The sequence below is a fragment of the Penicillium hordei genome, assembly GCF_028827395.1.
Source record: "Penicillium hordei strain IBT 12815 chromosome Unknown utg000002l_segment0_segment0, whole genome shotgun sequence".
NCBI classification, from domain to species: Eukaryota; Fungi; Ascomycota; class Eurotiomycetes; order Eurotiales; family Aspergillaceae; genus Penicillium; species Penicillium hordei.
Window position 1 is genome coordinate 1,204,020 of NW_026623143.1, and position 12,506 is coordinate 1,216,525.

The 12,506-nt window shown below is 45.4% G+C and overlaps 4 protein-coding genes across 4 annotated transcripts; 2 read left to right on the forward strand and 2 right to left on the reverse strand.

Moving 5' to 3' along the window:
• Nucleotides 1-512: 512 nt before the first annotated feature.
• N7537_003752 (uncharacterized protein) lies at nt 513-1,079 on the forward strand (the record flags this gene model as incomplete). Its single annotated transcript, XM_056894810.1, has 1 exon — nt 513-1,079. One exon carries the CDS (start codon nt 513-515, stop codon nt 1,077-1,079), a length of 567 nt encoding a protein of 188 aa, XP_056754558.1.
• A 1,652-nt stretch (nt 1,080-2,731) lies between these two features.
• On the reverse strand, nt 2,732-3,717 carry N7537_003753 (RTA1 domain-containing protein; the record flags this gene model as incomplete). The annotated part of the gene is made up of 3 exons (XM_056894811.1): nt 2,732-3,195; nt 3,258-3,500; nt 3,561-3,717. The coding sequence occupies 3 exons, from the start codon at nt 3,715-3,717 to the stop codon at nt 2,732-2,734; spliced, it is 864 nt and encodes a 287-aa protein (XP_056754559.1).
• Nucleotides 3,718-4,323: 606 nt separating this feature from the next.
• N7537_003754 (putative sterol glucosyltransferase) lies at nt 4,324-7,463 on the forward strand (the record flags this gene model as incomplete). The annotated part of the gene is made up of 10 exons (XM_056894812.1): nt 4,324-4,501; nt 4,568-4,783; nt 4,845-4,996; nt 5,057-5,412; nt 5,477-5,637; nt 5,695-5,955; nt 6,255-6,564; nt 6,633-6,798; nt 6,884-7,025; nt 7,108-7,463. 10 exons carry the CDS (start codon nt 4,324-4,326, stop codon nt 7,461-7,463), a joined length of 2,298 nt encoding a protein of 765 aa, XP_056754560.1.
• Nucleotides 7,464-10,719: 3,256 nt separating this feature from the next.
• On the reverse strand, nt 10,720-11,874 carry N7537_003755 (putative aryl-alcohol dehydrogenase Aad14; the record flags this gene model as incomplete). Its single annotated transcript, XM_056894813.1, has 1 exon — nt 10,720-11,874. One exon carries the CDS (start codon nt 11,872-11,874, stop codon nt 10,720-10,722), a length of 1,155 nt encoding a protein of 384 aa, XP_056754561.1.
• Nucleotides 11,875-12,506: the final 632 nt, after the last annotated feature.

The following is a 12,506-nucleotide window of genomic DNA, read 5'->3' on the forward strand; positions in this document are numbered from 1 at the left end:
GCCTAGAGGGCCATATCCCAGTCTGACAGATCCGCTAATGATCGACGGCCCCGCCCGTGATTCTACGGTCTATATGAAAACTATCAGATAAAAGTGGATTCCTACTAACTGGCCACTGTGATTTTCTTTTTCAAAAAATACGCACCCTATAAATGCGATCATCATAGCACCACCTAAAAAAAAAAAAAAAAAAAAAAAAAAAAAAAAGAGACCGACTGCGAAAATGCACATCCACTGAGCAAAAGAATAAGTCGAAGATAACTCAGCAAGATGACCCGCCCTCGTGACCTAAGATGCAAGCCCCGACCCTTCTGTTTGTGTGCCAAGGTAGTCCTAACTCAACTTTAGCTCGCACCCCTCACCTCTATCTCAGATTCAGTCTCGCTGATGGTATCAAGTGAGATAACCTAGGTTAGCCCCTCTATACTCGTCACTCATCTCGGTCACCTGAAGACTCGCTTCCCAACTTCGCTCTTGTACCATCACAACCACCACTCCCACAAAACCATATCATGGACAATATCGAAATTTCATCGACTTTCTCGGACGAAACCGGGATGACGCCCACGCATACCAGCTTACCTAGGTTATACGCCGACCCTGAACTACCGCCGTATATGTGTCCTGCACCTGCCGCAGTCGCTCCTTATAAGGGAGCGACCTTCGTCATTCGCGATCCTCAGAGCGGCCTTGTTATCACACTCAAGGATGGCAAGTTAGGTTTGGCCCCTGGGGATAAGGCGGATTCTTTCATCAATTATGATGACGGCCGTGGCAGCCACTGGCGCTGCGTCGAAAACAAGGACCGCTGGCTGGGCTTCAAAAATGCAGTTTCCGGAGAATTTATTGGACACGATAACAACAAGAAGAACTGGCGCTTTATGGCAAAGGTCGAGGCCCACAATGAATGGGAGTTTTTCTGTGTCCGTCAGCATCCGGATGGCGGTCATGAGCTGCTTATGAAGCATTGGGGTGGCTTTCGTGCGATGCAAGTAGGCGGCAATGACAACAGGGAGCTGGTGGTTGCTGGTGAAGGACAAGGCGGAATGGCATGGGAGTTTCTCAAGGTTCACTCTTGAGATTTGACTTATGTCTGACGCATTGTGAGAAAATCAGGAATTGGGCATTGTTGCTACCAGATTGTGATTTCGTGGGATACCGGAGTCCACTTGGGACCTCAATTAGCCGCAAGGACAATTTGCTTTTGAGCACAAGAATGACTAGCTTATAAGCAGCTCTTATATGCTTGGCCAAACCTCTAACCTACGTACAGTATTTTGAGTAGAGCAAGCAACAAGTTTACGTTTGAATGGCCCCAATCACCGCCATAAAAAAAGGCCCTCTAATATGAGCACGTACAGATCGTAATACCAGTTAATTAAGGTATCTAAGTTTCTACAGCAGTCCAATCGATATCGAGATAATCAAATCTTTTCATCAGGTCACGTTGGGAGCGATCATTTACCGATACGACGATCGAGGTGTCATCCAACTTTACCCTTCCTTTATCGGGGGTCTTTCCTTCTAATAGACTTTCTAACTTACCCTTTGAGCTCATTAGCTAGTATACACTCGGAGTATCTCGTAAAAGGACTTTCTTGTTCAAAGTGACTTTGCACTCTATCGTATACTAGATATAGTTTGCCGGAAGTTCGTTACTTATTATTTCATTATGCCATTCGGATAGCTGAAGCAGCCTCGGAGTTTGCGGTTGCTACTATGATATGACTTCCAGATCGTTCTCGGAGTGATAGTCGGGAGAAGGGCTGAGCCCATAGCTTGACGTGGGCGTACGACCGTAGCATCCTAGAGTGGGGGCATATTGCGAATCTCGATCTCCGGGCTTGAGGTCAAAATGACGGTCATCAGGAAACAAAATGCAGTCATCGTCTTCACTCTAGCCGATCCTACTCCAACGTGGACATGATCACGACAGTCAGTCCAGCAGGTACTATCCTATTAGAATGCCAAGCATGGTACATGAAGCGAAGACACATTACCCACTGGTACTGTCTCTATACAACGCTCTCGGTCACAATGGTCACTCTATAGGGTGCGTGGTTGACGGAGTGGGGAATCAAATTCCTGTTATATCTCCAGACAACAAACAAGAGCGGACTCGTCTGTTCGACTTGTTTGCAGGATCAACGTTCTAGACGCTCTAGAGACCATACATGTCTAATACAGAAGCTATTTTGATGCTGTTATTCAGAGCTGTACTAGATTAGTGCTAAAATAGGGGTTCAGGGGAGGACTAACTGTAATAGGAATAGCATATCTTGAAAGAGGGTTCGAGAATAAATCTGTGTGCACATAGTGAAACTGATTTTGATCCTCGTTGTGTTCCCAACCCTCCTTTGAAAAAGAAAGAAGAAACACATGGTTAGAAACTCAGAAGTGAAGCAACGTCACAATCATGAAAGGCTAATATAAGCAGCATTTAGAAAGCAAGAAATAATATATATTATTCCAGCTTATTTTTTACCTAAAGCATTGTCTACTATCCACTCATCGATGGTATACCTTGAAGTAGGATGTAACTTGAACGGTATGATAAAAGTGCGAAAGGAATTGTCATCATGCGTGTATATACGCATCCGAAGCGAAACAAAAATGTGTCTAAAGAGGAAATTCTACATTAAAAAAAAGAGAATACATCAGGGAAACTATAACGAACTGGTCCTAACAATGGTACTCCCAAATATTTGTTGAATCATAAAACTTTTACATGCTAAGCCTGCTCCTTCGACCGATCAACAGAACCCTCGCTTGAACTAGACTGGGCAGGTCCGTCATTCTGCAAAACATCAGAGGGGTGAAACACGTTCATGATCACCATAACCAAGAACATTATGGCAGCATCAAAAATGTACAAGAAAACCTCGTGACTGATAACGTAGCCATTGTTTCCTTGCACAAATTCGATGAGGCGATAAGCGGATCGAACCACAATCAACAGACTAACAGCATAGCATGTAAAGAGAAGGTTGGGCCAGTTTCTGGGCAAGATAGATATTCGGAGGTGCATTGTTCGTTCCGACTGTTCTGTGGGTGACTGGAGAATTCTCAGATGGAAGAGACCGGAGGATATCATAAAGGTACCGAAGAAAAGAAGTTGGACACAAAGACCCGCGATGATGACCCATTGGCCAATAATTAAGGTCTTTTCAGATCCACTGCTCATAACACCGCCACCTAAGAGATGAGTGAATCAGTTTCAAAGCCTTAAATTGAACGTCCCTTTATCAATTGCTTACCTGCACCTTGGAGGATAAAGGAGAGAATATCTCCACCCACAAAGATCTTCGTCATAAGACGGACAGGCACATAGCTCAGATGTTCGCCGTGGAGGAAGCTGATGATTCTTCCGAGAACCATGTAAATTGACGCCGCGTAAAGGATCGGTGCCAGCAAAATCAAGAGTTGCTGAATTGCGTAAAGAACGGTTGATGTTTTGTTATAATGAGCGGCGGCACGAGCGATATACCCTATGATTTGGACTACAATGGACATGTGTATGAGCCAATGAAGCGACCTTAATAAAGATGGCATAAACTTACATAATCCTCCAACAATGAATGGATTGAAGTATTTCGCATGACTTCTTATTCGCTGGTAGAGGTGGAAAGTAGTCGTTAAAAGGAAAAGCGCAGCAAATATTACTGCGCCCACCAGACTGGGCGTGTAACTGTAAAGGATATAGGTAGAGCTGGCCATTGTTGCAAAGAGAATGGTAATAAGAACGTCGAAGATACGTTTAGTATCGATACTGGGATTCAAATGTTTGATATTATTGACATGAAAGACCTGGGTGGACGTGACATATATAGGGCATTATTTCTGGGCACCGAAAATTTCAATCTATTTTTCCTGCAGGCAACATAGATTCCAATGTTCCAAGGTTCGATGAACCGTGAGGATGCAGAAAAGGCTTGTATGCCATCTACTACAAAGCACCAATACCTAAAATCTAGGTTATCTGTGCTAATCTCAGTACATCTAGTAGAAGATGGTGCTTATTGTTGCGATTGATATCCGAAGCCGAATACGAACAGAAAGGTTCCACTTTAACCTTAATCAGATGTGGGTCTCGTATTCGGGGTTCGTATTCGATCCGAACAAATGGCTATGTTCTAGGAGGCCTATAGAACTCCTTAATAACAATATGACCGTAGGTTCGTTTTTGAAGGATTAAAATACTTCACAGTTGCCTTCGGGATAAGAAAATAAAAGAGGCTTCCTAAGGGACCATACGCCACTGGCGCAATTCTATAATACGAAGGTGTTTCAACTGCTAAACTTGTGCCCACAAGATTCAGCAAAATGTCGTCGAAACTCGAGTTAAGACAACTGGAAGAGGACATACTCGAAATTAAGGAAATGAGTGAAGATTTACTCACTGATGAGCTGCCACCTACGTACAGCTCTCTCTTCTCCGAAGACTTACTACTTTCACCGCCAACCACCACGGATGAAAGCCGTGAATCGATCCTGATCGCAGGTATGAAATATGGAAAAAGAGGCTATAGTTAAAGGTGCTCTCGCTAAAAGAACCTAACTTACATAGATATCGGCCGTTTTAGCATAGACTTAAGCGCGGGAACTCGCACATCTATGCTAATCCAAGAATTTTCATTACCTGCGCAACGACCTCAGGTTATAGAAATTCGAGCCAACAATTCTAACCCAACTTCACTTGCCAAAAGCACCGATGATGTCAAGGATGCACTTGGAACTCATGAAATCCCACTAGATATTATTCTGATGCTAGTGGGAAGCAGAGGTAAGAACAGAACATCGCCAAGGGCAGACGCATGAACTGCTAATACAGGGCCACTATACAGAGGAGACTAAATCAATTATACTGATCGGACAGGAACTCCACCAACATGGCCACCGAGTTCGAGTCGCTGCACATTCAATCTTCCAGTCAGTCGTTCACAGGGCCGGACTGGAATTTTTCTCCATCGGCAGCGACCCAGAGCATACCATCGCGGTAAATCCCCGTTGACCTCCTTATCAATTTTGGAGTAAAAAAAAAGCTCACGAGTAACAGACAAAGGACTCAGCCCTCATGCCTGATTCCAGTGGTGTTGACAGGCACCAGGTCCTAAAAAACAAAAAGGTCTTACTAAACACACTCAAAGAATGTTGGAATGCGTGCACCCATCCCGGCTCGCACGAAGATAAACCCTTTGTCGCGGACGCCATCATTGCAACGCCTCTTGCGCATGCTCATATCCATTGTGCGGAGCACTTGTCCATCCCGCTTCATATCATGTCTAACAGCCCCTGGACACCGACGAGACGATTCGTACATCCGCTAGCACAAATCGAGACGGGAAGTGAGATTGATTATCAGTTGCAGAATTATCTGTCCCATTTACTGGTCGGAGAGTCTGTGTGGCACGAGTAATTATTATCTTGATCCACGAATCATTTAGCCGTATAAACATGGTCATTGACAGAGTTCTAGAGTCTACAGCGTCGTCGATCATTTTCGCCAAGCAGTTCTAGGTCTAGAACAGCTATCTTTGTCTAATGGAGCCGGGATTTTGAGAGAGTTCAAGATTCCTCATACTTATTTGTGGTCCTCTGGGTTTCTCCCAAAACCGGAGGACTGGGATGACTCCATTGGTATGCGCACATGCAATTTCGGACTTCACTGAAATTTCTTCTGACACGAATCTTTAGATATTTCCGGCTACCCCACTATCAAAAGCCCATCTCCTTATATTCCTTCAAAGGAGCTAGAAGACTTTCTCCAAGCCGCAATCGAACCTGTCTTTGTTGCACTGGATATCACCCAATTGAACAAACCGAAGTTATTCGTTCAATACGTTGTGGAAACTTCTCAAAAACATGGGGTTTATCTTCTTCTGCCGAGTGGGTTCCGAGAAGCAATTGATATTTCCGAAGCGCCCAAGATTTTCCTACTTGAGAATGACCCAAATGGTGAGTCCATTCATTTCTGAATAAGATATACGCCTATCACAATGATGAAGCTAACTGAGAATTTCAACGAAGTTAAAGAATGGCTCATCCCCAGAGTTTCCGTGTTGTTAACCAGTGGAGACATCCCAACGGTAAAGGAAGGTGTTAAAAACGGGAAACCAATGATCTCACTACCACTTCTCTGCGAGTAAGTCTTCTACTTTCAAATTACTCCGGCCTATCTGTGTGCCCCAAAGTCTGGGCCCTAACAATGGGACCTTTTAGCCAACCTTTTTGGGCAACAACCATTCATACTGCAGGCCTCGGTCCATCTCCACTTCGCGAGCAAGCCCTCAGCAGCGAGACCCTTGTCGAGGCATTCCAGTATTGTCTACGACGAGATGTGAAACAAGTTGCTTCGAGGATAGGCGAAAGGACCCATGAGGAGAACGGCACTGCAAACGCCGTCCAATCGTTCTATCGCCATCTACAATGGGAGAAGGTTCGATGCAGTGATATCAACACGGAGCCTGTGGTATACCGTATGCAATTGAAACCATCAATTAGGAGCAAGGTCGAGACTGATGGGGTGGTAATTTCGACAAGAGAAGGCGGGTCCCCCGTGGAACCGTAGGTGTTTTCTTCCTCTTCGCTGGTCCGGTTCGAACTCAAGGATTCCAACTAACCACGACCAACAGAGATGAGTATCCAGTCCACACAAGACGGGATAAAGCACCCGAGCTCCGCGAAGAAAAAGTTCACACCACCTTCCTTGTGGACGCAAAGGGCGTATCCAAAAGTCTGATTAAAGCCATCATCAAACCTACCGTATCGCATATCGCAGATGCGCACAGAAAACGTGAGGTAAAGCGTCCAAACATGGCTTAACCCAAGCGAAATTTATCTATCTGTGCACCCACAGCTAACCAGACTATTCATTGTTATCCAGGCTCAGAATGATGTACCCGTGCCGACAGTCCGGAAGGTCGAGAAATACAAAACCCGAACGGGAACGGCCATGAAATTGGTTAAGAATGTGGGATTTGGGTCTGCGGTTGCTTGTGGAAAGATTGCTGTACTGCCATTCAAGAGTGAGTTGCTCAACTTCTAGATTTCTCTCAGTCTTCGTGGGCTTCAATATTCGGTATCCATAGGTACTGACGCGGGATTTAGCTGTATGGTATATGAGCGAAACGGCATCATACGGAGTGCGGGCACTACAGGGGCTGGATCGTCAGGAACATAAAAGTCACGATCAAGGCGTGGAACAAACTTCCAATGTGAACGATTCTCGGTTATTCGATGAAGGTAACGTGATAGACTTGCGAAGCGTGAAAGATACTATGTCTGACGATTTATATGTTGTCACAGAGATCTATACCACTTCTTTGGGCCGAGACGATGCTTATACGCGCGCAATCACAGCTTCGGGTATGCGTCGGAGTACAACTCAGACTCGCGATGGTGATGGGTTATCTCTTGGATCTCGCCGGTCTCATTCTTCCGCGCCTAGTGCCAGGATGGAGTAGAGAAGATAGTGTGTATATTACGGATTTCAATTTTTCTGTGGCTAGGTCAAAATTGCGAATACTCTTGCGGGAAACCCAGGTTATCTGAACCGAGAGATTTTAACTTTTAATAAACAAGAATCATTATACGAATTTCAACAGCTTTCTTTACCGTCGCCCCGGGAATACTTTCTTTTCTTTTCCTTCATTTTGGGACATCCATAAGTAAGTAGTCACGCGTTTGACTGGAATGACGCCTACTCTATAATCCCTTCCACAGAGGCATGCGAACGTCCAAAAGAGAAGAACAGCCTCACCTGTGTAGGCTCACATAATTGCTCATACGTTGGCTCGCAAAGTGCCGACGAAGGCTGATTTTCTCCCATCTCTTGTTCGATAATATTATACGTCATCTATCTGACGCGTATCGAACTGTTCTCGTGTTAACAGCGTACGAGATGGGCAATGTCTTGCATCTTAGTCTGGCTTCTAGTCTAGCATTCACGGCTCGGGCTTACTACGCAGTAGTAATGCGCCCAAATTGTAAGAAATCTTGTCTCAATTGGCGCCTAAGCTAAATTTATATGGAAGCCTGAAAAGTTTCGGATAGAGGAACGATACAATCTGATGTGGCAGGATTGAGCGACATCCGAATACGATCCCGCGCTCGCATTCGGGATTTGCGTTTTAATTGGGGCCATGCCAAGCATTTAGTTCGGGTCCCTGTTGATCCAACAATCTCTCCTTGAAGTGTCCGAGTCTGTATCGCGCCTAAGCAGGTATAGGTAGTTGATTGAAATACGTTTAAGGATCTTTTTACATGTAATATTAGACTTAGTGGATATAAACTTTATTCCCGATTGGTTACTTTACGCATTTTCAGTCAACGGTTTGGTAATAGGAAAGTCTAGCAATATCCAGTAACTATCTGTTACAAGTTTCTAGGAGAAGAAATCATTAGTAAAAAACTTCGAGTCGATTAGGGAATTAAGGGGGGCATGTTTGTACATATTTGTAATAGCGGGTCTTCCGGCCCTTCCATCATATCCCTTCTAACTACTAGTAGTGCTAGGCTAGAATATTTCTAAGATGGTCAGTTGCTGGTAAGTGCTTGTCGATCCGAGGGCGACTAGCTACCTAGGTAGTCTAGGGTTTGTGAAGATCCACGGCACGATCGGCAGATGCCTTCATGGCAGATAAGCTTACTTCCAACCTTCATGAACCCCAGGGCTGTACCTAGGGGAGGCTCTCATGCTTCCTGTCAATATATGGTCCATAGTCCAAATTTTTTGTTTGAGTACTGGTAGTTTAGAGAGCCGATGCAGCCAATGAATTTATTACTCATCTCCACTTTCGAATGATCTGCGACCTTTTTACGTGAACCATTCCATTTCGAAGTTAATGTGCACCTGGACATTTTGCATGTCTGACGTGATTCGATAATAATTCAATGCGTGGCCCTAAAGGCTAAGTAATTCGGGGTTTTTGGAAGTTCCACTAATACACCTGTACATAAGAGAATACCAGGGATAGTCTACGAAGAAATAGCACCCGCATTTCACCTTTACTTCTGTTGAGGCAGTCTGACTGCCTATTTAGAGAGGACCTTGCTCCCTACCTATTTGACTTTCCTTCCTATTTCTTCCATTCACCGACTCAATTCAGCCTACGGTTTTCTTTCCCATCCTGTCGTGCCCCACACCTTATGAGTCCTCGCTCGTCGATTTCGTCCCCGAACGCATTCCATTTCATCAAACTCAGCAGCTAGGGTAGCAGGCCATCAGCTTCACTACCCTCGATACCCCCGGGTACCCTAATTAGACACCCACCACCTTAGGACCAGGGAGGGTGAGAGACTTCGCTATGGCCATTTTCGTCAACACTATTCTTACCATGCATCGCACTTCGCCCTATTTGTCGAGACCCCTTTCGGTATCGCAGTTGTCATCAAGACACCATTCATAATACACCTATTTGCACTTTCAGTCGAGACCTTTTCGATCTCGACGCACGTTTGAAAGTTGACCCTCATTTGGAGAACATTCAACCGCGTCGTCGGTTAAAATAGCTTCGACACCCAAAGTTCCACATACAGCCAACCGTACCTCGTTCTACCATAAACAGATCGTCAGAGTCAGCAACAAAGCTAGTAACAAAGTTAGCACTGCAGTTAAACTGGAGAAGGGGCCAGAGCGAGAGCTAGAGCGAGCGCCCCGTGCCAGTTACGACAATAATAGTGGATAGATTGGGGGGATTTAGTTCTGTGGGTTTACTTTTACACTGCTGATTCAATATCATACCTACTCAGAGACTAGGTTAGATCTGGTCCTATAGGGGGCTGAACTATCAGCCAGCCATCAACAGCAGATGGCTACACCATCAGCAGGTGTCGATATACAACCCCTTTTTCAGTGAAGTATACTCACGACCCTTGTTGTTCCGAGCGTGAAACCACAACATGCTGGCCCAAGTCCCCTAATCCCGAGGCTGAAGAAAGTTCACCTCGATCGAGAGCTATGCCGTGGTCTCGCTCCCCCTACCCGAGGAAAATTCAATATATTTGCTTCCATTATTTGATAGGAGCTATACGAGCTATGTGGTCCCTAGGAGTTATCCAAAGGAAGGTAGTGTTCTGGTGCTCCTAGGAGAGTGGGTTGAGAAGTGGAAGCATATTCTCGCCTCATTGCCTGCTAGTAATGTGGCCCGAGTTGACGAGTTCGATAAGATGGGCGCTTGCTATCACTCAACTGTGGCCAAATACTTGTCGTCCCTCAACGAGAATGGCAAATCAAAGAACTAAAATGGTTCACTTTGGGACTAATTACCGTCCATAGTATTATGATTGACTTGTTATCACCGTATATTTGGAATTGGTATGCGCATCACCCTCGTTTGGAAATATTACTCCGGCTTAATTTCACTTTTTCTAGCATATGATATGATATGCTCATTTGCAAAAGCAGCCAAACGCCAGTGAGCGGCTTAGATTTAAAAAGTCCCCATCCCGTAGCCAACGATATCAGTTTCACTTGTTCAATGAAGAATACAACTGCCAAGGTTGACCTCCATCCTTTGGGTACATAAGTTAATACGGCTGAGCGAACAGGAATCCCGTTTTCCACACCCTATGGTTGGATGTATCAGGTTACATGTGGGAGAGAAGTGTACATGTAGAGTATAAGCGGTTAGGTGCTAAATGGAGGGTCTATGCTATAGAGAAGGTAGGAATAATCGCCCACATAATGTACACACGACCCTGTTGACCAGTATCACCTATTTATTCTGGGCTGGTGATAGACTTGGGTGCATGCACAAAGGAATACGGGGCATTCGCAGCCAACAGGAACGAGGCCTTTCCAGTCACTTTAGGATCCGGACCGATAAAGTTGCCTGGGAAGCCAACGTCGAATGGCTTTTGGCTCTCAAGGTATTCGATTTGCTCCGCTGTCAATCGGATATTGAGAGCCTCGATGTTATCCTTGAGATGTTCAACTTTGCGGCCGCCAACAAGAGGGAACACATTCGGTGCTTTCGCCATCACGTATGCCAGGGCAACCGCAGTAAGAGATTTAATCCCATGCTCCTTGGCCACCTTCGAAAGTGCAGCACTCATTGCGGCTTCTTCTTCGGTTTGTTCCGAACTCAATATGCTACGGAGGCCCTGTCCCTGAGCTTTCCGTTGCTCAATTTCCTCCTTTGTTTTGAATTTTCCTCCGCCCATAACATCCCAGGGCGCAAGTGCCATTCCGAAATAGCGCGCCATGGGGATGATGTCCCGTTCGAAATCACGGAGCATGACATTCCATCTACCCTGGTAGATACTGAACGGTGTCTTTCCGTGCGATCGAGCATACAAGTTTGCTGCAGACACAACCCACGCCGGCGTATCCGATATCCCCAAATAGAGTACCTTTCCTTGTTCCACAAGAATATGCAGACTGTCCATAACCTCTTCGATTGAGGTGGTCTGATCCCACCAGTGGAGATACAGGATATCAATCCAATCGGTTTGCAGCTTCTTCAGTGAATCCCGAACACTCATATGGAGACTTCGCCTGTGGTTGCCGCAATGATTCGGGGCATTTCCCTTGCCAAGCTTATACGAGCGAAAGTCTGTGGTGAATTTGGTCGCAATCACCAATTGATCGCGGTTCTTGCGTTCGGCGATCCATTCCCCAATCCAGGTCTCGGATTGTTCGTCCTGGTAGTTGTTTGATGTATCAATGAAATTTCCGCCGGCTCCATGGAATGCGTCGAGAAGTTTAAAGGACTCCTCCTTGCTCATGGATCCCATTGTGTCCGACCACGCATCGCCAATGGACATGGCTCCGAGCTGTAGAGGGGAGACACGAATCCCAGCCGTAGAGGAGAGAACGCGGTACCGTCCCAACTCGGTGGTTGGTTCCGGAGCTGGGGTCCATAGATCCGCCATGATAAGTCAATTATAGAAGACTAGGAAAGAAAATATAAAGAGGAATGAAAGTTCGGTTTGAGGCAACTCGAAATTGGGTCTGTGAAAGTCCAGTATATATTCATTTTCTGACAACGTCATGACATCACTGGCAATGTGTTTTTTTTCTCCCGGCAATTGGAGTCATCGAGAACAAATCCCAAAGACCATTCTCTCATGACGTTGGAAAGCATATAGCGGGCCCAGTGTCATCAAGCGGGCCCACTGTCATCAAGCTGCATTAGTCTCCGTGTACAAGGTCTGGCTGCAATAACATATAGCACATTCATGAGGTAGAATCATGCGTACTAGAAACAAAGTGACTCGGTGGCTTATTTATCGAATAACCATAGTTAGTTGGCTATTGTAAGTGTAGTGATATCTAAACGTCACCTCGGCCCTCATTTTCTTAAAAGCTCCACTTGTCCTAATTGAATATTATTGTAACAATAGTGTGGATCCTATGCCACCCCATTGTACTCGTCATGGTGCCGCCAATAAAAACAGTTCTGTCATCACCATCCCATGGGATGGCTGATCAAGGTCGCACTTCTGGACAGCTATTCGATCGCAAAAAGTACCACCCGAAGAACCTAAATTCACCTTCATCCTCC